The sequence below is a fragment of the Mesoplodon densirostris genome, chromosome 16 (genome assembly GCF_025265405.1).
Source record: "Mesoplodon densirostris isolate mMesDen1 chromosome 16, mMesDen1 primary haplotype, whole genome shotgun sequence".
Classification (NCBI taxonomy): Eukaryota; Metazoa; Chordata; class Mammalia; order Artiodactyla; family Ziphiidae; genus Mesoplodon; species Mesoplodon densirostris.
The window spans coordinates 25040619-25067016 of NC_082676.1; the positions used below are offsets into that span (position 1 = coordinate 25040619).

The 26398-nt window shown below is 39.4% G+C and overlaps 1 protein-coding gene across 1 annotated transcript in view; it reads right to left on the reverse strand.

Moving 5' to 3' along the window:
- Nucleotides 1-26398, reverse strand: part of ITCH (itchy E3 ubiquitin protein ligase) — a 120924-nt gene that overhangs the window by 68457 nt on the left and 26069 nt on the right. Inside the window, exon 3 of the mRNA XM_060119851.1 lies at nucleotides 8040-8130. Within this exon, the coding sequence (XP_059975834.1) occupies nucleotides 8040-8109 (70 nt within the window). The 5' untranslated portion in view covers nucleotides 8110-8130. The remainder of the gene's footprint in view (nucleotides 1-8039; nucleotides 8131-26398) is intronic.

Consider the following 26398-nt stretch of genomic DNA (forward strand, 5'->3'; position numbering starts at 1 on the left):
ATTATTATTTTTACTCAGAGAAGCAGTTTGCTCTAAAATATTCACAAATTTTATTCACATATAACCTTTGTATTTCTTCCCATCATGTTAAAAAATATAGAACTTCCCCACACCATCCACCCAAATTCCCATCAGTAGACCCCCCCCCACCAACTGTCAGTATCAACAGTCCCAGAAATCTTGAGGTCAATTAAAAAGTACACTGACAAACTTGGTAAACAAATATTTGAATGCCTACCACGTTATCAGATATTGCTCTAAACTGTGGACAGAGCAGTTTACAATTAGAGATAAGTCCTTGTGATGAAAAACAGCCTAATGTGGCAGAATATGACTTGGCAGTAAAGAAGTCTTCTAAGGAAGTACTTTTAAGCAACCATCTAAATGACAAGAAGCTATCCATGTGAAGACTGAAGGTAGGAAGAAGAGAAAATTCCAGACAGAGGTACAAAAGCTTGACATACCTGAGGAAAAGTATAGCAAACAGGGGAAAATGGTAAATGAGATAAGATCACATTTAGCTTTGTAAGCCAAGATAAGGAATTTGCATTTCATTCTAAGCATGCTAGAAAGCCAATGAAAGACGAGTTACAAACTAAAATTATTTTTAGCATCTCATTTATCTTTTGCTATCTTAGCAAGAGCTTCTTACATCCTTGGCCTTCACCCTTGAGTTAGTCACTTTTGCCATGAAATAGCCTTGTCCTAGCATTGTGTGGAAGGTACGAAGAGTAGATTCAAATCTAGTAGAGCACCCCCTGGTTCCCACAGGAGACAACTCACTGGTCCCCTACAAATGAGATGATCACAGCCAAGGAAATATTCTACCACCTGGATATATACTCCAACAGCAAAGTTCAGAGAATGCCAGTGCCCTTCAAGACTAATGGGCCCTTGTGAGTTGCTAGAAAAGTTTATATAGCAGCTACCCAAGAAGCTCAATATACAGACCAACACATAGACAGTCTGGGTACCCTAGCAGGCACGGTCCCAGGTGGCGGCCCTGAATCTCCCAACTTCATGTTTATCAAATACTTTTGTCCTTTTATGCTTAAGAGGCTGCTAGAGCCATCTAATTAAGAAACGACAGTAGTATGGACTAGGGTGGTAAACATGGATATGGGGAGGAATAAGCATTTTCTAAGGAGAACCAACAGGATTAGATTTCATGAGTGAGTTAGGGGAAAGAAGCAAGGATAACTCCCAGGTTTCTGGCATGAATAACTGGATAGAAGGTGGTATCATTTAATAAGATGGAAAAGATCTGGGAAAGCACAAGTTGAGGAGGGAAGAATGGGCAGGAAATCAAGCGTATTATAAAGAATATATAAAATTTGAGATGCTCATGAGACATCTAGGTAGAAACACTAAGTAAAATGTCTTTCAGAACAGAAAATACTCAAGTGGGGATCAGACCTATCTCTGATTAATATGTACTATAATGCCCTACCACTTAATACAAAGCCTAATTTAATCACAGGATTGCCAAAGAAAAATATAAAATCCCTATTTTTAATACATTTCTGGTCTGAGAAAAGGTAAAACAGCCCACACACTCATGCATAAGCTCATTGTATTTCAGGGGCTCTTGTGATTCTCTAAAACTGATTAAACCTAGAACAAAGAGCAGTGCAGGCCTGACAGGGAGGAAATGACCTGCCCTTAGTGGCTTTTTAGGATTCAAACTTTTGAAAGCTATTTTGCCAAGTAATTCCACCCAACCCCACTAGAGCCATTTTAGGAAACTTTAAATGGGAAAATAAAAAGAGTCAGGGAAACCAGCACCAACTGTTAGTGTTTACTGTGTCTGGCACTTAAAGACTGTCATTTCGATACAACTATTCTGTGAGATAGGTATTATCATCTTAATTTTTATACATAAAAAAAAAACAAGCTCAACAAAATTTAAAAGTTTACCCAAGGGTCACGGCAAAGCCTGGACCGGAGAAATTATTTAAGTGTTCAAATCTCAAAGCTTATATTGCATAAAACTTTCATTACAGTCCTAATATTATAAAACAGATCAATGTACTACTTCCTAAAATTTAAATTCCCATAGTAAATTAAAGGAATTTAAAAACTGTAAATTGTAAACTGGAAGAAAAGGAATCAGAAAAATGTCAATATCATCTGTCACCTGGGCTACTCCAAGAGGCCTCTAACAACTGCCTATTTTTACTCTCACTTCTCTAATGCAATCTCTCACAGCTACCAGAATTATCTTCCTAGAACAGATGTGATGTCAATACTTTTCAATGATTTGCTAATGCCTGCAAAATGAAGTTTAAACTCTTCTGGGGCATTTTACATTGCTTACTCTGTACGTTTACAGCCTCTTCCTATACCAAACTCCACCCAGGCCCCTGGTAGTCTAACCACTCTTAGCTGTTTGCTGTCCCTCCCAAGGGCCTAGTACTTTCATGCCTCATACATGCTACCCCCTCCACTCATAATGATCCTTCTTTCTTTTCACCCAATAAAATCCTACTTCTTGAGAGACAAATACCCCCTTCTCTTTGACCGGATGGTTCTTTAAACCTAGTAAGTCAAACTGTTCCTGTTCTATGCCCCCACAGGATTTTCCTATTTATATATGGTTCCTACAGCTTTCTATTCTGTCTTAGCTCTTAGTAAGTTTATCAGTTCTTACTTGTTTAACTCACCCTGTAATCCCCTTCATGGCAAGGTTATAGCCAGTCTTTATAACTCGTATAGCACTTAGTGATTTAAACCTGACAGGCGTTTAATACATTTGTTGAACCAAATGATTAGCCATGGTAGAAAATAAGTTGCCCTGCTTTATAGTTACTTACACACACACACACACACACACACACACACACACACACAATCTATTGCATATGATTTCATGGTATTTATTAATGTTCTTCTGATCCTTCTGTTCTGAAGGTCAACATTTTCACCCGACTGATCCTTCATCCTACCTCTCCAATACAAAATTAAAATCTTGACAATTTAAATATAAAGTAAAAGTAAATCCTTAGCTTATCCAATTTATTTTGTGAATCAGGAGGCTATAATGAACAAGGTAAAACAAACAGGGGTGCTGAGACCAGGTATGATTAGCAGTATGATGAACTGATAAGAGATAAAACCAGTTAAAGAAAGTGCTATCTCTGTGCTCAGAAGTCATGAGAAGCTACATGAGGTCTCTGTAGCAGAACTATGTCTTGGCTGGGCAGAACTGGATATAAACTTTTGACTTTAAAGTGTGAAGGACTCTCCTGGTCTCTAAGCATTGGGAGCTAAATATACGGTGTTCTAGTAAATTTGGGGAAATGCAGTAATGTTTAATTTCAATTTGTAATAACTAAAATAAGATGGTTTCTCTTCCTCAAATGATGAGTTTTGAGTAAGGACTGAGACTAAGAAATTTCTAGGGAATACCAAAGAATTTATTTTGCCCACGTAAGTATAATGTTAGCATACAGCAAGCATCAAAACACAGATAAGCTCAGTATAATAGCTGAAGTTATGTACAGAACATAATTAAACAGGAAATGGCTAAAGACAGGGAAGGATGTAAGAAAACAGACTTATGTCCAAAGTAAAGGATCCAGACCATGGAATTGGAGACAAAGAATAAAGAATGACCCAGGAAATGCAAGAGTAAAAATCAGTGGAACCTGGGACTTCCCTCGTGGCGCAGTGGTTAAGAATCCACCTGCCAATGCAGGGGACACGGGTTCGCACCCTGGTCTGGGAAGATCCCACAAGCCACAGAGCAACTAAACCCGTGCACCACAACTACTGAGCCCGCATGCCACAACTAGTTAAGCCCGCACGCCTAGAGCCCGTGCTCCACAACAAGAGAAGCCATCGCAATGAGAAGCCCACGCACCTCAACAAAGAGTACCCCCTGCTTGCCACAACTAGAGAAAGCCCACGCACAGCAATGAAGACCCAATGCAGCCAAAAATAAAAATAATAAATTTAAAAAAACACACATACACACATCAAGTTCTCTAAACAATCCATTTATCAACAGTACTATCATTTAATATTTTAAAACTCCAGTTTTGCTACAACTTATAATACATGTCATTTCTCTGAAATAAATTTTCTACTTGCCCTCATCTGGTAAGGGACAGCAATTAGCAAACAAACAAACATACATTGTAAACAAATAATGTATGCATACATGTGTGTAATTGTGTAATGTACGTATGAAAGAGTTCAAGAAATAAATTTGAGCAGAACCACAGAGTAACATTTTAATTTTTGACCCTAAATTTCCCTATGAGTCTTTTACACCAACTTTTAAAAGAAGTTTATTTATTTATTTATTTATTTATGGCTGCGTTGGGTCTTTGTTGCTGCGTGCAGGCTTTCTCTAGTTGTGGTGAGCGGGGGCTACTCTTCATTGCAGTGCGTGCGCTTCTTATTGCGGTGGCTTCTCTTGCTGTGGAGCACAGGTTCCAGTCACACGGGCTTAGTTGTTCCACAGCATGTGGGATCTTCCCGGACCAGGGCTTGAACCTGTGTCCCCGGCATTGGCAGGCAGATTCTTAAGCACTGTGCCACCAGGGAAGTCCCTACACTGACTTTTTTTTTTTTTTTTTTTTTTGCGGTACTCGGGCCTCTCCTGTTGCGGAGCACAGGCTCCAGACGTGCAGGCTCAGCGGCCATGGCTCACGGGCCCAGCCACTCCACGGCATGTGGGATCTTCCCGGACCGGGGCACGAACCCGTATCCCCTGCATCGGCAGGCGGACTCTCAACCACTGCGCCGCCAGGGAAGCCCCCTACACCGACTTTTAAAACACAAATCCAGCTGTCTGCTCTTTGTTAAAAACTCTGGTTACTTCCCATCTCCCTTAGCAATTTTTTTTTTTTTTTGTAGCCTTGACACACCTGAAGGAGATGATCCACTCTCATTAATTCTCATGGGTCCCTGCTCTGCAGCAGTGGCTTTTAGGGACATCAAGGGAAGTCTTGGCATTTCCCTCCTTCACATCATTTGCTCTGTCATGTTCATTCCTGAAAGATCCTTTTCTACCTTTCTACTTTTTTTTTGGCCATGCCAGGAGGCATGTGGGATCTTAGTTCCCCAACCAGGGATCGAACCCGTGCCCCCTGCATTGGGAGCACAGTCTCAACCACTGGACCTCCAGGGAAGTCCCTACCTATCTACTTTTTTTTTTTAAATAAATTTATTTATTTATTTATTTATTTGCTTATTTTTGGCTGTGTTGGGTGTTCGTTGCTGCGCATGGGCTTACTCTAGTTGCGGCAAGTGGGGGCGACTCTTTCCTCCAGTGCACAGGCTTCTCATTGCGGTGGCTTCTCTTGTTGCAGAGCACGAACTCTAGGCGCATGGGATTCAGTAGTTGTGGCACACAGGCTCAATAGTTGTGGCTCGCGGGCTCTAGAGCGCAGGCTCAGTAGCTGTGGCAAACGGGCTTAGTTGCTCTGCAGCATGCGGGATCTTCCCAGACCAGGGATCGAACCCGTGTCCCCTGCATTCGCAGGTAGATTCTTAACCACTGTGCCACCAGGGAAGTCCTCTACTTTGAAATAGTAGCAATGCTTCAAGCACTACCTCCTTTCACAGTAACTCTAGTCAAATACTGATCTCTCTTTCCTGACCAAAGTCATTGTCTCTTCTCACCATTACCATATGCCATGGCTTTTATACTTAACACTTGCATATTTATGCCTTCCTTGAATTTTGGAAGATGTTGAAGAGCTTACCGAAAAAAAAAAAAAACTATGCTAATCCATTAACACAGACTATAAAATACAATGTCAATTAAGGGGATTTGTGCAAAAAAAAACTTAGTTCTGAGGTTTCTAGCACCAAAAGCAAAGAAGTAAACAATGAATTATGAAGGACACTTGACTCTAGTCAACTTGGCACTTTATTGTTCATTATCTGATGTTCTTCATTTGTCCCATATCTAATGATATTTTTGCTAAATACGTAAATAGCTTTTATCCATAATTCATGGTGTTTGTTTTTGTTAAAATGTTTTTGCCCTATACTTGTACATGCTCAGGATTTTTAGACCCAAGATTAAAAGCTTATAAATGGCTAAGAATTATGTCTTCTTGAGGACATAATGCATTTAGGCATTAAATGTTTTTCTTACTATGACAGTAATGATAGCAAATAAGATAGCCAGTTTATGCAAAGAAAAGTCTAAAGGAATATAAACCTATTTATCTGGGGATTGAGATGATAAATAAGAACTCCTCACTTTACTATTTTACTCAGCTTTTAAAAATAAAAAGCATGTATGTTACTTATGTAACCTGAAAAGTTGAAACAATCTATCAGAAATTCTTTAAATCAAAGGTTTTAACAATAAGCTGCCCCAAAAGAGAAGTCTTAAGAAGCCTGGCCCAATGTAAATCAGCTATAAGACTAGCGTGAGAATGGGGAGGGGAGAAACAATTAGAATCTGGCTTTAGCAAAGAAATATTAATATCTCTCACTGAGAATCAGACATTGCTAAGGAAAGAGACTGGAGTTAGTGAAAGGATTCCCAAGAATAAATTCTAACATGCTTTCAACTTAAAGTGTTACTTTTATATAACTCAATCACTTTTAGGTTTTGAGGAGGACAATAATGATACAGTTTATGACCTCATATTCATAACCTAGAAGTGGATATAAGCCAGGTATAGTAAAAACTAAAATAATCAATAAATGCCATTAAATTAAAGGGAGAGAGACTAGGGTTCCACTGTGTGATAGACACATGCATGTCTGAAGAAAATCCAGTGCCTCACTTTGGCTAGTGCAAGTAGCTTCTATTGATATATAAAGACCTACAAAGAGATCATATGGAGCCTGTAAAAGGTCTTAGCCCAGTTTTAAAGAAATTCAATACCACAGCCAAGGAGAAGCACTGAAGGTTTCTGAGCAGGAATGAACAAATCAGGAGGCATTTTAAGAACATTCATCTGAAAGTGATACACTTGATTAGTATGGTTAGAGGAAGAAACAAAGAGATATTAGGAAAGTATCAATAGCAACCAAAAAATTTAATAGGCATTTCTCCAAAAAACATATACAAATGGCCAATAAGCACATGAAAAGATGCTCATCATCATTTAACCATCAGAGAAATGCAACTCAAACCCATATGAGATGGCTCACATCCATTAGGATGTGTCTAATCAAAAAGATAAGCATTGCAAGGATGCTTACAAAATTGTAACCCTCATACATGACTGGTGGGAATATAAAGTGGTGTGGATGCTTTGAAAAATAATTTGGAATGCCTCACAAAGCTAAACACGGATATTACATGACCCAGTGACTCAAGAAAGTAGAAGGTATATACTCAAGAAAACTGAAAACATACATCTTCACAAAAACTTACATACAAACGTTCATAGCATTATTCATAATAGCCAAAAAGTGGAACCAACCCGAACATCCATCAACTGATAAATGGATAAAGTATGTCCACACATGGAATAGTATTTGGCAATAAAAAGAAATTAGATACTAATACATGCTACAACACGGCTGAACCTTGAAAACATTATTATGATAAGTGAAAAAAGTCAGAGACAAAGGCCACACATTTTATGACTATTTATATGAGAGATCCAAAACAGGCAAAGCTATAGAGACAAAAATAGTTAGCTAGGGCTGAAGGTGGTTGGGGAATATGAGGCAGGGGTTTCTTTCTGCAGTGGTGAAAATGTTCTAAAATTGACTGGTGTTGGTTGCACAACAACCAAGAGAATGTACTAACAATCATTGACTTCTATAAGGGTAAACTGTATGGTATGTGAATTATCTCAACAAAGCTAATAAAATCCAAATGAAAACAGAAAACAATAGCAATTGCCGAAGCATGTTTAATGGAAAAAACAAACCCAAATCCTATACTATACCCAAGAATATCCTGAAATCAGAATGTAATTTTTACATATCTAAACATTATGTTCATTCATTCATTCAGAACCTGATACATCACAGCCACTAAAGATTTTAAGATTTTTTTCTTTTTATCTTGGGGGTTGGGGGGAAATAAAGCAGTAGATCTTTTTAAGACTTACCAGTTATCTGAAGTTGTGATTTCATGGTCAGGCTACCCATTGAACCAAGCTGTGATCCACTGTCAGACATAACACCAACAGGACGGCAAACCTGAACAGGGCCAAGGAAACACTATAAACATCAAAAATTCCCACTTGAAAAATATGTAAATAGTGCTAGCCAGGCCATTTCCATGTCCCACTGAAGGCCACACAATAACTAGTGGCCTTCACATTGCTAAATATAATCTTCAATTCTCGTATCCATCCTGCATTAACCATCAGCAAAATTTGACATGGTTGATCATTCCTTCTTCCATGGTTTTTCTTCCTTTTAGTTCCCAAGACACATTCTCTAGGTTTATGTCCTACATTACTGATTGTTCCTTCTTAGATTCCTTTGATGATTCTTTCTCTTCTCTCCACCCTCTTAATACTGGAAAGTCCTAGGGCTCAGTTCTTGGGGTTCCCTCTTCTCTCAACTCTCCATACTCATTTCCTCAAGATCATCTACTGTTATGGCTTTAAATATCATCTACATATCAACAAGTCCCAACTTTATATTTCTATTCCAGACTTCACTCCTGAATTCTAAACAACTTCACTTGGGTATCTAAAAGACACTCCGAACGTAACAGATCCAAAATGGAACTCCCGATGTTCTCTGTAAACTATCTCAGTTGATGGCAATTTCATTCTTTCAGCAGCTCAAGCCAAAAACCTTGGAGTCATCCTTGACTCCTTTCTTTTATATTTCCTTTTCAACCCACTGGCAAATTCTGATGTCTCTATTTGCAAAATATATCTAGAGTCTAGCCATTTCTCACCACCTCTACCACCAATCTGTTCAGACCCACCTCTGACAGCCATCTTTTTCCTAAATTATGCCCCTCTCCTAGATTAACTAAAAGGTCTCCCTTTTTCCACCCTTGTCTAGCCTTAGTACCTATTCTTAACACAACCTGGATGATTCTTTTAAAATGTTAAAAACCTTTCAAAACCTTCCCATTTTACTCAGAGTAAAAGCCTGAATCCTGAAAGACCCTATATGATACATGCTTCCACTGCTCCCTACTTCCTGATCTTATTTCCCTGCTACTCTCCTCCCCTACTCAGGCACCTAGTTCCCTATTATTCTTGAAATATGCCAGCACATTCTTGCCTCTAGACGTTCATTCTACTTGTCTTCTTCACAATATTAACAGTCTGCTCCACTTATGATGATCATTTTCTTCTCCTATAAACTATGTGGCCTTCTGACATACTAAGTAATTTACTTGGTAATTATGTTTATTGGTTTTGACTCTCTAAGCTAGAATATAAACTCCATGTGAATGGGGGATCTTTTTGCTTTGTTCACTGATGAAACCCAGAAGCCCAAAACAGGGCCTGTGGCTACTGAATTATACTAAATGAACACCTCTAACATATCTTCTTCAGCCCATAATCATGGAAGAGTTAATCCCCCTGTGGAAAGGGCATGATTTGTATACAATAAAAAAGATTTTATAACAAAGTCAGAACACTTGGGTTTGCTTCCTGGCTACAACACTTACTATATGATACTATTTGAGTTATATAACCTCTCTAGGTCCCAGTTTCCTGTCAGAGAAATGGGGATAATACCACCTCTAACTCACAGGGCTTTTGTAAGACTGAATGATTATATATGTGGGGAAAAAAATGCTCTGTGAATGTTTATTATTAATACTCTTTGAATTTATTTGTTTATTTATGGCTGCATTGAGTCTTTGTTGTTGTGCGCAGGCTTTCTCTGGTTGTGGCAAGCAGGGGCTACTCTTCATTGCGGTGCGCGGGCTTCTCGCTGTGGTGGCTACTCTGGTTGCGGAGCATGGGCTCTAGGTGCATGGGCTCGTGGGCTCCAGAGTACAGGCTCAGTAGTTGTGGCAAAGGCTTAGTTCCTCTGCGGCATATGGGATCTTCCCAGACCAGGGCTCAAACCTGTGCCCCCTGCATTGGCAGATGGATTCTTAACCACTGCACCACCAAGGAAGTCCCTAAATATGTTTTTAAAATAACCTGTTCTTAGGTTTTCGGGGACTTGATAAAAATTTTAAGAATATTTTGAGTGGGTCAAAGTAAAGATTAAACTCAAGCAAAATTTACTCAGCACTCACTATTTGCCAGGTCCCATGTAAGAAATATACAAATACAATAAGGCAAAATTAGGCTTCCGTTCCCTGGTGGTCCAGTGGTTAGGACATCGTGATTCCAATGCAGGGGGCGCGGGCTCGATCCCTAGTCGGGGAACTAAGATCCCACGTGCCACAGGGCAACTAAGCCTGTGAGCTCTAGACCCTGCGTGCCACAACTGGAGAGCCCGAGAGCCACGACTACTGAGCCTACACAACTAGAGAGCCCCATGTGCCACAATTACAGAGCCTGTGTGCCACAACTTGAGGAGCTCGTATGCCGCAAGGAACAGCCTGCACTCCGCAATAAAAGATAGTGCAGGCCACAATGAAGATTGTGCAACTAAGACCCAATGCAGCCAAATTAATAAAATAAATTAATATTAAAAAATAATGTATGTACTGATACATATTAGTTTTATATAATCAAAATTACTTAAGTATTTTAAATCCCTAAGAACAAAAATATACCATTTGTAAAGACAAACTATAGAAACCTAAGTATCAATTGGCAACCAGTTAAATAAATAACATATTCATACCACAGACTACTATGCAGCTATCAAAACTTACTAATGACTGAAATGGAATGATTCCAAGAACATTTTTTTAAGTTACAGAATATATATAATGTGATGTTATTTTTTCAAACAAAAACAAAGTATATATTCTTGTAGGTAAATATACTTATAAACAAAAGCAGAAAAAGTATACATCCCTAACTGTTTATAGTGGTTATCTTTGTGGAGAAGGGGAGAGGGTCTGTGTACTAAAGGAGGTGGTCATGGGGAACTTTGGTTTTGTATGTTTTGCTTGAGTTTTTAAAAAGAAAATGTGTAGCCTACTTGTACAGTTTGAAAAACAGGCAAGACAGAGTAGACTGAGAATCTACACTTCAAGTCCCATCTTCTCCCCTGAGCTCCAGACTCTTAGGTCTAACCATTATTTATAACTGCCTGCATGGTTAAAATGACTAAATTGAGGAGACTTCTCTGGTGGCGCAGTGGTTAAGAATCCACCTGCCAATGCACAGGACACGGGTTCGGGCACTGGTCCAGGAAGATCCCACATGCCATGAAGCAACTAAGCCCCTGCACCACAACTACTGAGCCTGTGTGCCACAACTACTGAAGCTCACACACCTAGAACCCATGCACTGCAACCAAGAGTAGCCCCTGCTCGACGCAACTAGAGAAAGCCCGCACGTAGCAACAAAGACCCACCACAGCCAAAATAAAAAAAAAAAAGACTAAACTGAAACTCTCCCTGGCCTCAATAGCACCATCATCCATCCAGTTGCACAAGCCAAAGCTGTGGGCATTATCTTTCCCTCATTACCAAGTTCTAAAGATACTACCTGCAAAATATACCCTGCTACATACCTTAAAATATATGCTTATTTTTCTCCTCTTCTTAACCATCTTAGTCCAAGCCACAAACACCTATCCCTTCCCTGTCAACAAATTACTACAAGTCACTAAATTGGTCTCCCTGCTTCTGCACCTGCTCCCTCTCCCTCCCACCACCCATTCTCCACACAGCAACTAGGGTACTCTTTTAAACACGAAAGTTAGATCATGCTCTACTCTGCTTAAACATCCAATAATTGCCTATCTCACCTAAAATAGAATCCAAATTCCTCACCCTGGCTAACAGAAGTCCCACTACATTCCATCCATGACCTACTCTCTTGACTTCTCCTCATATCATTCTCCCCCTTACCCACTGCAAATCTGGATTTCTTTCTATTTCTTAAACACACTAAGGTCATTCCAGACTTACAGGCTTTACACTAACTGTTCCCTCTGCTGGGAATGTTTTTCCCTCTTACCTTTAAATAGCTAACATCTTATATTCAGGTCTCAAGTTAATACTCAAATACTCAGAGAGGTCTTCCCCGACTACTCAATCTAATGTAGCCATCCTATTACTTTCTATCACACCACTGAAATTTTTCTGATTAAATTTTTTACTGACTATAAGGGTCCACAAAGGTAGGCAACCTTGTCTGCCTTGCTAATCAGTGTCTAGAATATTCCACAGTTTTTGTTTTTTTTAAATTAACTAATGTCCACAATTTATATTTAGGTTCACTCTTTGTGAACCTTATACAGTCCTATGGATTTTGACAAACACATAACTGCCATGTATCCACTATTACAGTATCACACAGAATAATCTCACAACCCTAAAAATCCCGTGCTTCACCTACTCATCCCTCTTCCCTCACTAAGAACCTCTGGCAACCACTTATCTATTTACTGTTTCTATAATTTTGCCTCTTCCAGAATGTGAGATAGGTGGAATCACACAATTTAGAGCCTCGGAGTGGCTTCTTTCACTCAGCAGTATGATTAAAGTTTCCTCCATATCTTTTCAGAGCTTGGCAGCTTTTTTTTTTTTTAATTGCTGAGTAATATTTCATGTGTGTTTATTCCACAGTATATACATTTGCTTACTGAAGAATATGTTAGTTGCTTCCAGCTTTTGGCAATTATGAATAAAGCTGCTATAAGTATTCATGTTCAGGTTCCTTGTGCATATAAGTTTTCGACTCAGGTGTACAATGACGTTTCACCATTGGCCTAGTTTGTAATTCCCATATGACGTATGATGTTGAGCCTCTTTTCATATGCTTATTTACCATCTATGTACACTGTTTGGTGAGATATCTGTTCAGATATTCTGCTCATTTATTATTTGTTTTCTTACTGTCACATTTTAAGAGTTCTTTGTATATTTTAAATATAAGTCCTTTATGTGTTTTGCAAATATTTTCTCACAGCCTATGGCTTCTCTTTTCATTCTCTTAACAGTGTAAAGGTTCCAGTCACCAATTCCCACATGTGAGTGAGTGTGGTGAGTAGGTTCCCCACACCAACAAGCAATTCTCCAACACCAGTTAAGTGTCCTACAATTTAATAAAAATCAGAGAAGAAATAAATATAACATGTTTTTATATATTTAAAAAAAAACACCAGGGCTTCCCTGGTGGTGCAGTGGTTGAGAGTCCGCCTGCCGATGCAGGGGACACGGGTTCGTGCCCCGGTCCGGGAAGATCCCACATGCCGCTGAGCGGCTGGGCCCGTGAGCCATGGCCGCTGAACCTGTGCGTCCGGAGCCTGTGCTCCGCGACAGGAGAGGCCACAGCAGTGAGAGGCCCGCGTACGGCAAAAAAAAAACACCAAAAAACTGTTAGCAATAAACAAATACACTAAGTTGCAGAGTAAAAATATCAATATACAAGTCTGTTCTATACACTAACAATGAATCATCAGAAAACAATTAACAAAAAAATCTCATTTACAATTGCAACCAAAAGAATACCTAGGAATAAATTCAACCAAGTAGGTGAAAGACCTGTACACTGAAAACTTTAAGACATTCTTGAAAGAAATTTAAGACAACACAAAAAAATGTAAAGGTATTCGTGCTCAGGGACTGGAAAAATTAACATTTTTAAATGTCCGTATTACCTAAAGCAATCTACAGAATCAATGCAATCCCTATCAAAATCCCAATGACATTTTTCACAGAAATACAACAACAACAACAAAATCCTAAAATCTGTAAGGAGCAACAAAATTGGCCCCAAATAGCCAAAGCAATCCTGAGTGGGGAGGGAAAACCCAAAGCTCGAAGTATAATTCACTCTGATTTCAAATTATATTACAAAGCTATAGTAATCAAAACAGCATGGTATCGGCAGAAAAAGTGACATAGATCAATGGAACAGAATTGAGAATTCAGAAATAAACACACACATATATGGACAATTAATTTACAAAACAAGAGCAAAGAACATACAGTGGAGAAAGTATAGTCTCTTCAATAAATGATGCTGGGAAAACTGGACAGTTACATGCAAAAGAATGAAACTAGACCACTATCTTACACCATACACAACATCAACTCAAAATGGATTAAGGACTTGAATGTAAGACCTGAAACCATAAAACTCCTAGAAGAAAACACATATCAGTCTTAGCAAAATCTTTCTAGATATGTCTCCTCAGGCAAGGCAAACAAAAGCAAAAATAAACAAATGGGACTACATCAAACTGAAAAGCTTCTGCACAGCAAAGGAAACCATCAACAAAATGAAAATTCAACCTACCTACTCAGAGAAGATATTTGCAAATCATATCCAATAAGGAGTTAATATTCAAAATACATAAAGAACAACCAAAAAATAAACCACCCGATTAAGAATGGGCAGAGGAGGTGAAAAGACCCTTTTCCAAAGACATACAGATAGCGAACAGGGACATGAAAAGATGTTCAACATCACTAAGTATTATGGAAATGCAAATCAAAACCACAAATGAGTTATCACCTCATACCATTAGAATAACTATTATCAAAAAGGCAAGAAATAACAAGTGTTGGAGAGGATGTAGAGAAAAGGGAATCCTCATACACTGTTGATAGGAGTGTAAATTACTGCAGCCACTATGGAAAACAGTATGGAGAGTTCTCAAAAATTAAGAATAGAACGACAGGGGCTTCCCTGGTGGCGCAGTGGTTGAGAGTCCGCCTGCCGATGCAGGGGATGCGGGTTCGTGCCCCGGTCCGGGAGGATCCCACATGGCCCGTGAGCCATGGCCGCTGAGCCTGCGCGTCCAGAGCCTGCGCGTCCGGAGCCTGTGCTCTGCAACGGGAGAGGCCACGGCAGTGCGAGGCCCTCGTACCGCAAAAAAAAAAAAAGAATAGAACGACAGTATGATCCAGCTACGCCATTTCTAGGTATTTATCCAAAGAATTCAAAAACATCTAATTTGAAAAGATATATGCATACCTATGTTCAATCCAGCACTATATACAATAGCCAAGATATGTAAACAACCTAAGTGCCTACCCATGGATGAAGAAGATGCAATATATATATAATGGAATACTACTCAGCCGTAAAAAATTCTTTTAAAAATAAAGGAAATCTTGGGACTTCCCTGGTGGTGCAGTGGTTAAGAATCCACCTGCCAATGCAGGGGACATGGGTTCAACCCCTGGTCCAGGAAGACCCCACATGCCGCAGAGCAACTAAGCCCATGCACCACAACTACTGAGCCTGCGCTCTAGAGCCTGTGAACCACAACTACTGAGGCCCACACACCTAGAGCCCGTGCTCCACAAGAAGTCACTGCAATGAGAAAACCACACACTGCAACAAAGAGTAGCCCCCGCTCGCCGCAACTAGAGAAAGCCCATGCGCAGCAACGAAGACCCAACGCAACCAAAAGTAAATTAACTAAAAAAAAAAAAAAAAAGGAAATCTTGCCATTTGCAACAACATGGATGGACCTGGAGGATATTATGCTAAGTGAAATAGGTCAGACAGAGAAAGACATATACTGCATGATTTCACTCATATGGCGGGGGGGGTGGGGTGGGGTGGTGGTGCAAACCAAACCAAACAAAAATAAGCACACAGAGAGAAGAGAGTAGTGGTTAGCAGACAGCAAGTGGGGGAAGGGTGATATGGATAAAGGGAGTCAGCTGTACAGTGATGAATGGAAACTAAACTCTTGGTGGTGAGCATGTTGTACTGTATACATAAGTCAAAATATAATTTTTTAAACATGAAACATATAATGTTATAAACCAATGTTGTTGTTTTTTTTGCAGTACGCGGGCCTCTCACTGTTGTGGCCTCTCCCGTTGCGGAGCACAGGCTCCAGACGCGCAGGCTCAGCAGCCATGGCTCACGGGCCCAGCCGCTCCGTGGCATGTGGGATCCTCCCGGACCGGGGCACGAACCCCTGTCCCCTGCATCGGCAGGCAGACTCTCAACTGCTGCGCCACCAGGGAAGCCCTAAACCAATGTTGTATTAGTCAATCAATGAAAAGGCTAACTGTCAAACCACTAACCTAACAGAAAAGACTTCAGTGGCCACACAAGACAAAGAATACAGGACTGTACAAAATTAGTTTGGAAAAGTCACCAAACAATCAAATGACAACCACAGGAAGCAGCAACAAGAAACCATGAGACTGGGGAAGAATATGATTTCCAGAGTTGCTACATGATAACATTCAAAATGTTCAGTTTCCATACTGCCAAACCGAATTCAGCAGCACATTAAAAGGATTAATACATCATGACCAAGTGGGATTAATCCCTGGGATGCAAGACTGGGTCAACATACGAAAATTAACGTGATCAACAAGGACGTACCATATAGCACAGGGAACTCTATTCAGTATTCTGTGATAACCTATATGAGAAAAGAATCTAAAAAAGAATGAATATATGTATAACTGAATCACTTTGCTGTACACCTGAAACTAACACAACACTGTAAATCAGCTATACTCCAGTAAGACTAAAATATTTTTTTAAAAAAAGATAATAAATGTGTTATACCACATTAAAAGATTAAGGGTAAAAATCGCATGATCATCATAACTGATGCAGAAGAGCATCTGACAAAATTCAATACTGTTTCATGATAAAAACTGTCAGATTTGGAATAGAAGGAAATTACCTCAACAAAATGAAAGCTACATATGAAAAGGCCACAGCTAACATCACACTCAAAGGTGAAAAACTGAAACCTTTTCTTCTAATACTAGGAACAAGACAGGATGCCCATTCTTACCACTTCTAGTCAACACAGTACTGGAAATCCTAGCAAAAGCAATTAAGGTAAGCAAAAGAAATAAAAGGCACCCAAATTGGAAAGGAAGAAGGAAAATTATCTGTCCCCAGATGACATGATCTTATATATAAAAAACTCAATAAAGCCTCCACACAGGGACTTCCCTGGCAGTCCAGTGGTAAAGAATCCACACTTCCACTGCAGGGTACATGGGCTGGATCCCTGGTGGGGAAACTAAGATACCACATGCCGCGCAGTGCGACCCCTCCCCCCTCAAAAAAAGACTCCACACAAAAAACACAATATGGGCTTCCCTGGTGGCGCAGTGGTTGAGAGTATTCCTGCCGATGCAGCGGACACGGGTTCATGCCCTGGTCCGGGAAGATCCCACATGCCACGGAGCGGCTAGGCCCATGAGCCATGGCCGCTGAGCCTGCGCATCCGGAGCCTGCGCTCCACAATGGGAGAGGCCACAACAGTGAGAGGACCGCATACCGCAAAAAAAAAAAAAACACAAAAAACTAATTTTTTAAAATACAGCAAACCTGCCAGATACAAAATCAACACAGAAAAATTAGCTGCATTCCTATACACTAACAATTAACTACCTGAAAAAATAAATTAAGAAACAATCCCATTCACAATAACATCAAAAACAAAAGATACTTAGGAATAAACTTAACAAAGGAGATAAAAACTACAAAACATTGCTGAAAGAAATTAAAGATACAAATAAACAGAAAGACATGCTGTATTCATGGATTGAAAGATAAAGTATTGTTAAAATGTCCAAACTACCCAAAGTGATCTACAGATTCAATGCAATCCCTATTAAAATCCCAATGGAATTTTTTAAATAGAAAAAATCCTAAAATTCAAATGGATCCAAACAGCCAAAGTAATGTTAAGAAAGAAGAACAAAACTGAGATATCACACTACCTGATTTTTAAAATATTACAAAGCTACAGTAATTAAGACAGTATGGTACTGGCATAAAGATAGGCATATAGAGCAATGCAACAGAATAGAGCACCCAGAAATAAACCCACAAATACACAGACAACTAATATTCAACAAGGTTGTCAAGAACACACAATGGGGAAAGAATAATCTCTTCAACAAGTGGTGCTGGAAAAACTGAATATCCACATGCAAAAGAATGAAATTGGATCCTTATCTTACACCATAAACAAAAATCAACTCAAAATGGATGAAAGTCTAAAACATAAGAGATGACACTGTAAAACTCCTAGAAGAAAATATAGGGGAAAAGCTTTGTGACATTGGTCTTGGCAATGATTTATTGGATATTACACCAAAAGCACAAGCAACAAAAGCAAAAGAGACAACAGGGCTACACCAAACTAAAAAGTTTCTGCTCTGCAAAAGAAAAGAATCAACACAGTAAAAAGACAGCCTGTGGGGGCTTCCCTGGTGGCGCAATGGTTAGGAGTCCGCCTGCTGATGCAGGGGGACGCAGGTTCGTGCCCCGGTCCGGGAAGATCCCACATGCCGTGGAGTGTCTGGGCCCATGAGCCATGGCCGCTGAGCCTGCGCGTCCGGAGTCTGTGCTCCGCAACGGGAGAGGCCACAACAGTGAGAGGCCCGCGTACCGCAAAAACAAAAAAACAAAAAACAAAAAAACTAAAAGTGTTGGCAAGGATGTGGAGAAATTGGATCCCTTGTACACAGTTGGTTAATCTCTTATATTGAAAACAGAGGCAAAAATCGTCAACAAAATACAAGAAAACTGAGAATTCAGTAACATTCCATGACCAAGTGGAACTTATGCCAAGACTGCAAAGTTGGATAAATATCCAGAAATCAATTAATGTAATATATCAGATCAATAGAATAGAGGACAAAAACCACATCATCATCTCAACAGACACAGGCAAGGCATCTGACAAAACTCAACACCACTTCATGATAAAAACACTCAAGGAACTAGGAGTAGAAGAGAACTTCCTCAACGTGAAAAAGGGCATCTATTAAAAAAAAAATCTGTAGCTTACATCCTACTTAATGGTAAAAGACTGAATGCTTTCCCCCTAAGTTCAAGAACAAGAATGCCAGCTCTCAAAAATCATTTTTATTCAATACCGTACTGAAGGTTCTAGCCAGGGTAATCAGGCAAGAAAATGAAATAAAAGGCATACAGACTGCAGAGAAAGAAGTACAACTATCTTTATTTGAAGATGACCTGATCTTATGTATAGAAAATCCTAGAGAATCCACTTAAGAATTATTAAACAGGTGGGAATTCCCTGGCACTCCAGTGGTTAGGACTTGGCACTTTCACTGCTGGGGCCAGGGTTCGATCCCTGGTTGGGGAAGTAAGATCCTGCAAGCCGTGTGGCTCAATCAAAAAAAAAAAAAAATTAAACAAGTTCAGCAAAGTTGTAAGATATAAAATCAACATACAAAAGCCAATGTAAATTCTATACAGTAGCAATGAAAAATCTGAAAGTGGAATTAAGAAAACAATTCCATTTACAATAGTATAAAAAAATAAAATAGGAATAAATTCAACAAAAGAAGTGTCAAACTAAAAATTAAAGAGGACCTAGGGACTTCCCTAGTGGCGCAGTGGTTAAGAATCCACCTGCCAATGCAGGGGACCTGTGTTCAATCCCTGGTCCGGGAAGATCCCACATCCCACGGAGCAACAAAGCCCGTGCACCACAACTACTGAGCCTGCGCTCTAGAGCCTGCGAGCCACAACTACTGAAGCCCACGCATGTAGAACCCATGTGCCGCAACAAGAGAAGCCACTGCAATGAGAAGCCCGAGCACCACAACGAAGAGCAGACCCCGCTCGCTGCAACTAGAGAAAGCCCATGCGCAGCAACGAAGGCCCAACGCAGCACCCCCACCCCCCAAAAAAAGATGACCTAGATGAATATAAAGTCATCCAATGTTCATGGATTAGAAGACTTGATATTGTTAAGATGGTAATAGTCCCCCAAATGATCTACAGATTAACCCCCAAATGATCTACAGATTAAACACAATCACTATCAAAATCCCAACTGCCTTTTTGCAGAAATTCACAAGCTGATTCTAAATTTCATATGGAAATACAAAGGACCAGGAATAGTCAAAACAATCTCAAAAAAGAAGAACAAGGTCAGAGGATTCACACTTCCCAATTTCAAAACTTACTACAAAGCTACAGTAATCAAGACAGTGTGTTATTGGCATAAGCATAGATACAGAGATTAATGGAATAGAACTGAGTTCAGAAATAAACCCAAATATCTATGACCAACTGATTTTTGACAAGGGTACTAAGACAAACTTCTCAACAAATGGTCCTGGAACTAATGGATATTCACGTGCAAGAGATCCCTACCTCACAACCATGGACAAAAATTAACTCACACTAGATCATACACCTCAATGCAAGAGCTAAAACTAAAAATTTGGTAGAAGAAAACAGGTATAATTCTATGTGACGTTGCATTAGATAGACAATGGTTTCTTAGCTATAACACCAAAATCAACAACATAAAAATTGGATATAAATCAAAATTTTAAACTCTTGTGTTTCAGAAACACCATCAAGAAAGTGAGAATCCCACCCACAAAATGGGAGAAAATCTTTGTAAATCATATATCCAATATAAGTATCTAGAATACATAAAGAGCTTTTACAACTCAACACAAAAAGACAAATGACGACAAAATTGTCAAAAGGACTGAAACGGCATTTCTCCAAAGAAGATATACAAACGACCGACAAGCACATGAAAAGATGTTAAACATCATTAGCCAGAGACATGCAAATAAAAGCCACAATGAGATACCCACTTTACACCTACTAGGATAGCTATTCAAAATGATAAGTAACGAGTGTTGACAAGGATATGAAGAACCCTCACACATTGCTAGTAAAAATATAAAATAGTGCAGCTGCAGTGAAATAAAGTTTTATGGTTCCTCAAAAAGTTAAACACTGCATTACCATAGGTAATAGGCAATTCTACTCCTAGGTATATTCCCAAGAGAAATGAAAACATATGTCCACACAAAAACTTGAACTGTTTACAGCAGCATTATTCATAATAGCCAGAAACAGAAACAACACAAATGTCCATCAACTAATGAACAGATAAATAAAATGTGGTATATTCATACAATAAAAAGAAATTCAGCAACAAAAAGAAATGAAGCACTCATTAAATGTTATGCCAGGGATAAACCTTGAAATATTATGCTAAGTGAAAGAAGCCAGTCACAAAGGACAATATATTTCATGGTTCCATTTATATGAAATGCCCAAAATAGATAAATCTACAGAGATGGTAAGTCAATTATTGGCTGCCTAGGGCTAGGGCTGCGTGGATGTAAATTGAGAGTGACAGCTAAGGGGGCACCGGGATTATTTGGGGGGCAATGATGTTTTCAAACTGATTGTGGTGATGGATGCACAACTCTGAATATACTAAAAGCTACTGAATTGTACATTTTAAATAGGTATACTGTATGGTATGTGAACTATATCTCAATAAAGGTGTTTAAAACAAGAAACAGGGCTTCCCTGGTGGCGCAGTGGTTGAGAGTCTGCCTGCCGATGCAGGGGACATGGGTTCGTGCCCCAGTCCGGGAAGATCCCACATGCCGCGGAGTGGTTGGGCCCGTGAGCCATGGCCGCTGAGCCTGCGCATCCGGAGCCTGTGCTCCGCAACGGGAGAGGCCACAACAGTGAGAGGCCCTTGTACCGCAAAAAAACCCAAAAAACAAACAAACAAAACAAAAAAAAAGAAACAAATTTTAGAGGAAAAATTTTTTCTAGACTAAAATATTTTACTACCAATGGACCTTGACTAGAAGAATTTCTAAAGGATGTACCTGAAGAATAAGTAGAATGATCTTCAAAGGAAGCTCTGCAACTCAAGATATAAAAGTGACTAAGTGGTAAACATTAGGTAAATCTAAAATATATAAAACATGGGACTTCTCTGGTGGTCCAGTGGGTAAGACTTCCACACTCTCAATGCAGGGGGCCCAGGTTCGATCCCTGGTCAGGGAACTAGATCTCACATGCATGCTGCTACTAAGAATCCACATGCCACAACTAAGAAGGCTGATGCCGCAACTAAGAGCCCACATGGCGCAACTAAAGATCGCACAAAGAAGATCCCGCATGCCACAACTAAGACCCGGCGCAGCCTAAATAAATAAATAGATAATTTTTAATAAAGAATTAAAAAAATAAAATACACAAAACAATGTCTTATTTGGGGATTTAAAAATACAAAGCTAAAATACTGAATAACATCATTAAAGTCAGGAATGGAGGTAACTGGAGTTAATTGTTCCAAGATCCTTGTATTGCTCAGGCCAAGGCAAAGATACTGATCAGTTCTGCGAAGTTAATATGCAAGTCAAAATTTCAGGGAATTCCCTGGAGGTCCAGTGCTTAAGACTGTGCTTTCATTGCCCTGTGGGCGTGGGTTTGATCCCTGGTCAGGGAACTAAGATCCCACAAGCCACGCGGCAAACAATCAATCAATCAATCAATTAAAACAATTTCAAAGAGAAGCAGTAAAAAAATAAAAACAGTGCACAAATTCCAAATCACTATCAAGAAAAAAATATTTGAGGGAAAAATGTATGAATCCAGAAGAATGCAAAAAGTAAACAAAAAAGAAAAAAAAGTATGTGGGGAAAGGACTTTCACAACAAGATGACAGATTACACATGTGCATCTGAATCCCCTTTCAAATTTCCCTAAACTCTGAAGAAATTTTAAAAATTAAAAAAGTAATAATAGTAAAGGTCAGGAAAAAGAGAAGTAGAGGTAACAACAAACAAGTACAATAACTTCAGTAAGCTACAAAGCAGATGGACCAATGTTATTTGACAGCACACTCAATAAAGTAGACTCCTGTCCTATGTTGACAACAGGGAAAAGCCAAGAACCAAGATGGTTTGTTTACTTGCAGTGCCCCCAAGAGAAGATACCAGTCAATTTTGGAAGTAGGAAGTAAAGTTGGGACACAGAAGCAGAATTGGTTGAAAGCTGCTTACCAAGCATTTTGATTCCTAAATCCCCTACTTGACACCAAAAGGCTCAGGTCTGTTTTTTTTTTCCTCAAGCATCTCTGCAATGGAAGATGCCAGGCACAGTTGAAGGCTGAAGAACAGTATCAAGAACACAAGAATTAAAGGAACACATGCAAACGGAATGACTAAATTCCCATCCTTTTTTTCCCCACTAGGCTCCCAGCTCACTGTAGCCAAGACTTAACCACCCAGGCAGGAGATAGGACAAGCCTTCTTATCAAGTTCCCCAAACAGTCCACCAGGTAACCCTATAGTGAGGTTCTCAGTTAACAAGCCCTCTCCTCTCTACATGCACTCACAGCCCCCAGTCTGCCCACATCCTTAAAGATGATAAAGTTGTGGAAAGTGTCTATCAAGAAAAGTGATGCCAGGCTGCCCTGGTGGCGCAGTGGTTGAGAGGCCGCCTGCCGGTGCAGGGGACACGGGTTTGTGCCCCGGTCCGGGAGGGTCCCACGTGCCGCAGAGCGGCTGGGCTCGTGGGTCATGGCCTCTGAGGCTGCGCGTCCGGAGCCTGTGCTCTGCAACGGGAGAGGCCACAGCAGTGAGAGGCCCGCATACCGCAAAAAAAAAAAAAAAAAAAGAAAAAGAAAAGAAAAGAAAAATGATGCCAAAGAAAAGCAAAATATATTAATATCCTCAGAGAGATGAAAAGATACTATATTCATTAAACAAAAAGAGCGCCATTAAAAAAAAAAATTTAGGGTAAAGAAGTAACTAGCATGAAAACTCTCCCCAACACCAGTTTGGTCAGCTCTTGAGTAGTGTGAAATTGCAAGATCTGTACACAGATTTCAGTTTGTCAGAGCACTGGAATTGGGAATCAACTGATACCTGCACTGCCAGGCTGACAAAATAACTTGGTTGCCAGGGCTATGCTGTAATCTTGAAAAATTTTGCAGCTTTAAGCTACTTTTCGGTCCTTGTGAGGACCAACTAGCAACATGTTCTGTTTTCCTTTTGAAACCTGACTATGCCATTGAGTTTTCCATTCTTTATTTTCATAAAGAACTTTACATTAACCTCCCATTACCTAAAAAACCTTGCAGTTTGGGAGAGTCTAATTAATATAATTTCCATGGGAATTCCCTGGTGGTCCCGTGGTTAGGACTTGGTGCTTTCACTGCCATGGCCTGGGTTCAAAAAATTTCCAAATACACTATGGGTAGATTATGAATGACTGATGTGGTCAGTCACCTAGTTAACAAAGCCCAACATATAGTATTAAGTAAGCACTATCACGTGCACTTTAGTTATTAGATCAAAGAATGTCTTCAATCTGCTGTTCTGCAAAGTTTTTCTGTAAAGGGCCAGAGAGTAAATATTTCACAGTTGTGGGCCGTATGATCTGTCACAACTGCTCAACTGCCACTGTAGTGTGACAGTGGTCAAAGACAACACATAAAATGCATTTTATTCCAATAACACTTTATTTATAAAAACAGGCAGAGGGCCAGATTCCTCCCACGGGTCATAGTTTGCTAACACCTGCTCTCAAGCATCAAAGTGAGAAACGGTAACATCCTACATACATCACCATGATGGCTTAAAAGTGGGAAATATGGAAGATGCAAAATTTCTTAAGACATTAGAATAAAACAGTTGGATATGGGTGGAATATCTTATAATTAAATTTTTTTAATTAAAAAAAAATTAAACATCTTCTTCTTTATCCCCATTACTATTCCCTTCATTTGGCTCTCCCTGTACTATCGTACTCATTTCAGTATTTCTCTTTGCCTTACCCCAATCTGTCCACACAGTGTTGTCAAAGGATTTTTTAAATGAACTTTCTACACCTCTGATGATCTGCCATGATCCTGGCTTGCCTATTCTCTTATTTCACATACCATTCTCCCATACAGACCCCATGCTCCAATCACACAGAAGTGAAGTTCTTCATTCCCCAAAATGCCATCTGTTTAATACTTCTGTGATTTATTTATCCTGTTCCTTCTCTTCAACCTTTGCCCCACAACTTCCCTAAATTCCCAGTCATCTGGTCTTCTCTTATCCGTCAACATTCTGCTCAAGCATCTCATCTGGTAGCCTTCCCTAAACTTCAAAGCAGAAAGAATTAATTTCTTCTTCTAGAGTACCCTATAGCATGTATTCCAAGAGATATTATAACACAGTAATTAAATGTGCAGGCTTTGAAGTCAAATAAATCTAGATCCACATCTCAGCACCATTACTTAAGCAAATTATTGAATTACTTTCTTCATCCATACAACAGGCATAACTTAATTGTAGTTTCGGTTTAAAGGCGGAGACAATACCTGTAAAGTCATATAGAAAGGCTTAAACCCAGTTAAGTGTTCAACAGCCATCTCTTATTATCTGTTTGCAAATCCCTCTCACCTTTCAAACCGTCTTCTTGAGGTCAAGGCAATTCATCTTTACATCACTAGAACCTTACAGAGTATTTGAAGTATATTAATAGTAAGCTCTCAAATATATGTTGAATCAAAATAAACATGAAAAAGTTATTATACTCAAAATGAATTTTTCTCTAACTCCTTGAATGTAGGATATCTTTCTTACTGAGACATTAAAAGGCTTAAAAATATCGATTACAATCCAAAGCACTCACCATTGTCCAGCATTTCTCCAAATAAATGGGATCACTAGTAACCTATACATAAGAGCCTCTTTGTGAATAAGTGAGGTAATAAAGGGTGATTTTGCATTGTTGTTGTTGTTCTTAGGTCTATAATGACAATATAAAAGCAGCCAACAAATACACTCTGAAGAAAGCTTCCCGTCATAAGAGCAAACAGCACAGATTTACAAAGAGGGCTTCTGCCTGCCTAGAAATTAAAATGAGGGAGAACCATAATAATCAGAATTATAGAAAATTGACACTGTACTCTATTTTTTTTTAATATTTATTTATTTAGGCTGTGCCATGTCTTAGTTGCCGGCAAGCCGGAACTTTTTTTAGTTGCAGCATGCGGACTTCTTAGTTGCAGCATGCACATGGGATCTAGTTCCCTGACCAGTGATCAAACCTGGGTCCCCTGCATTGGGGAAGTCCCGACACGGAGTCTTACCCTTCTTATCAGGGAAGTCCTGACACTGTACTCTCTATATGTAAAAATTTCCTCACATGAGTAAGTACAGGTGGTAGTAAATAATTCTGACTTTGTGGGGAGGGGAAATTCAGACAAGATGACCCAGAAGACAATCACTTGTGGGTGAAAAGACAACAGGAAGAGAATAGGGGACTTCCTCAAGTTTAGTCAACTAACAGGTCACAGAGGAGAAATTAGCACAATAGAAAAAGAATTGACTATAAAAATCAACAAAAGGGGCACCAAGCCCTAGCTCTGCTGTTACATTAGAAACAAAACTTATAATTCACAGGCAATGTGAATGTCTTCACAGAAAACCCAAAAGACTACATAACCTAGAAAACTGACCAGCACCATGGACAAAGTGAAAAGTAGAAACACTATTAAGTGAAAAAAGGCAAAAAATTTTCTCAAAAGCCAACTAGTTTGGGTTAACTGTACAAACTTGTGAACATAAAACATATTCATGACAACACAACACAAA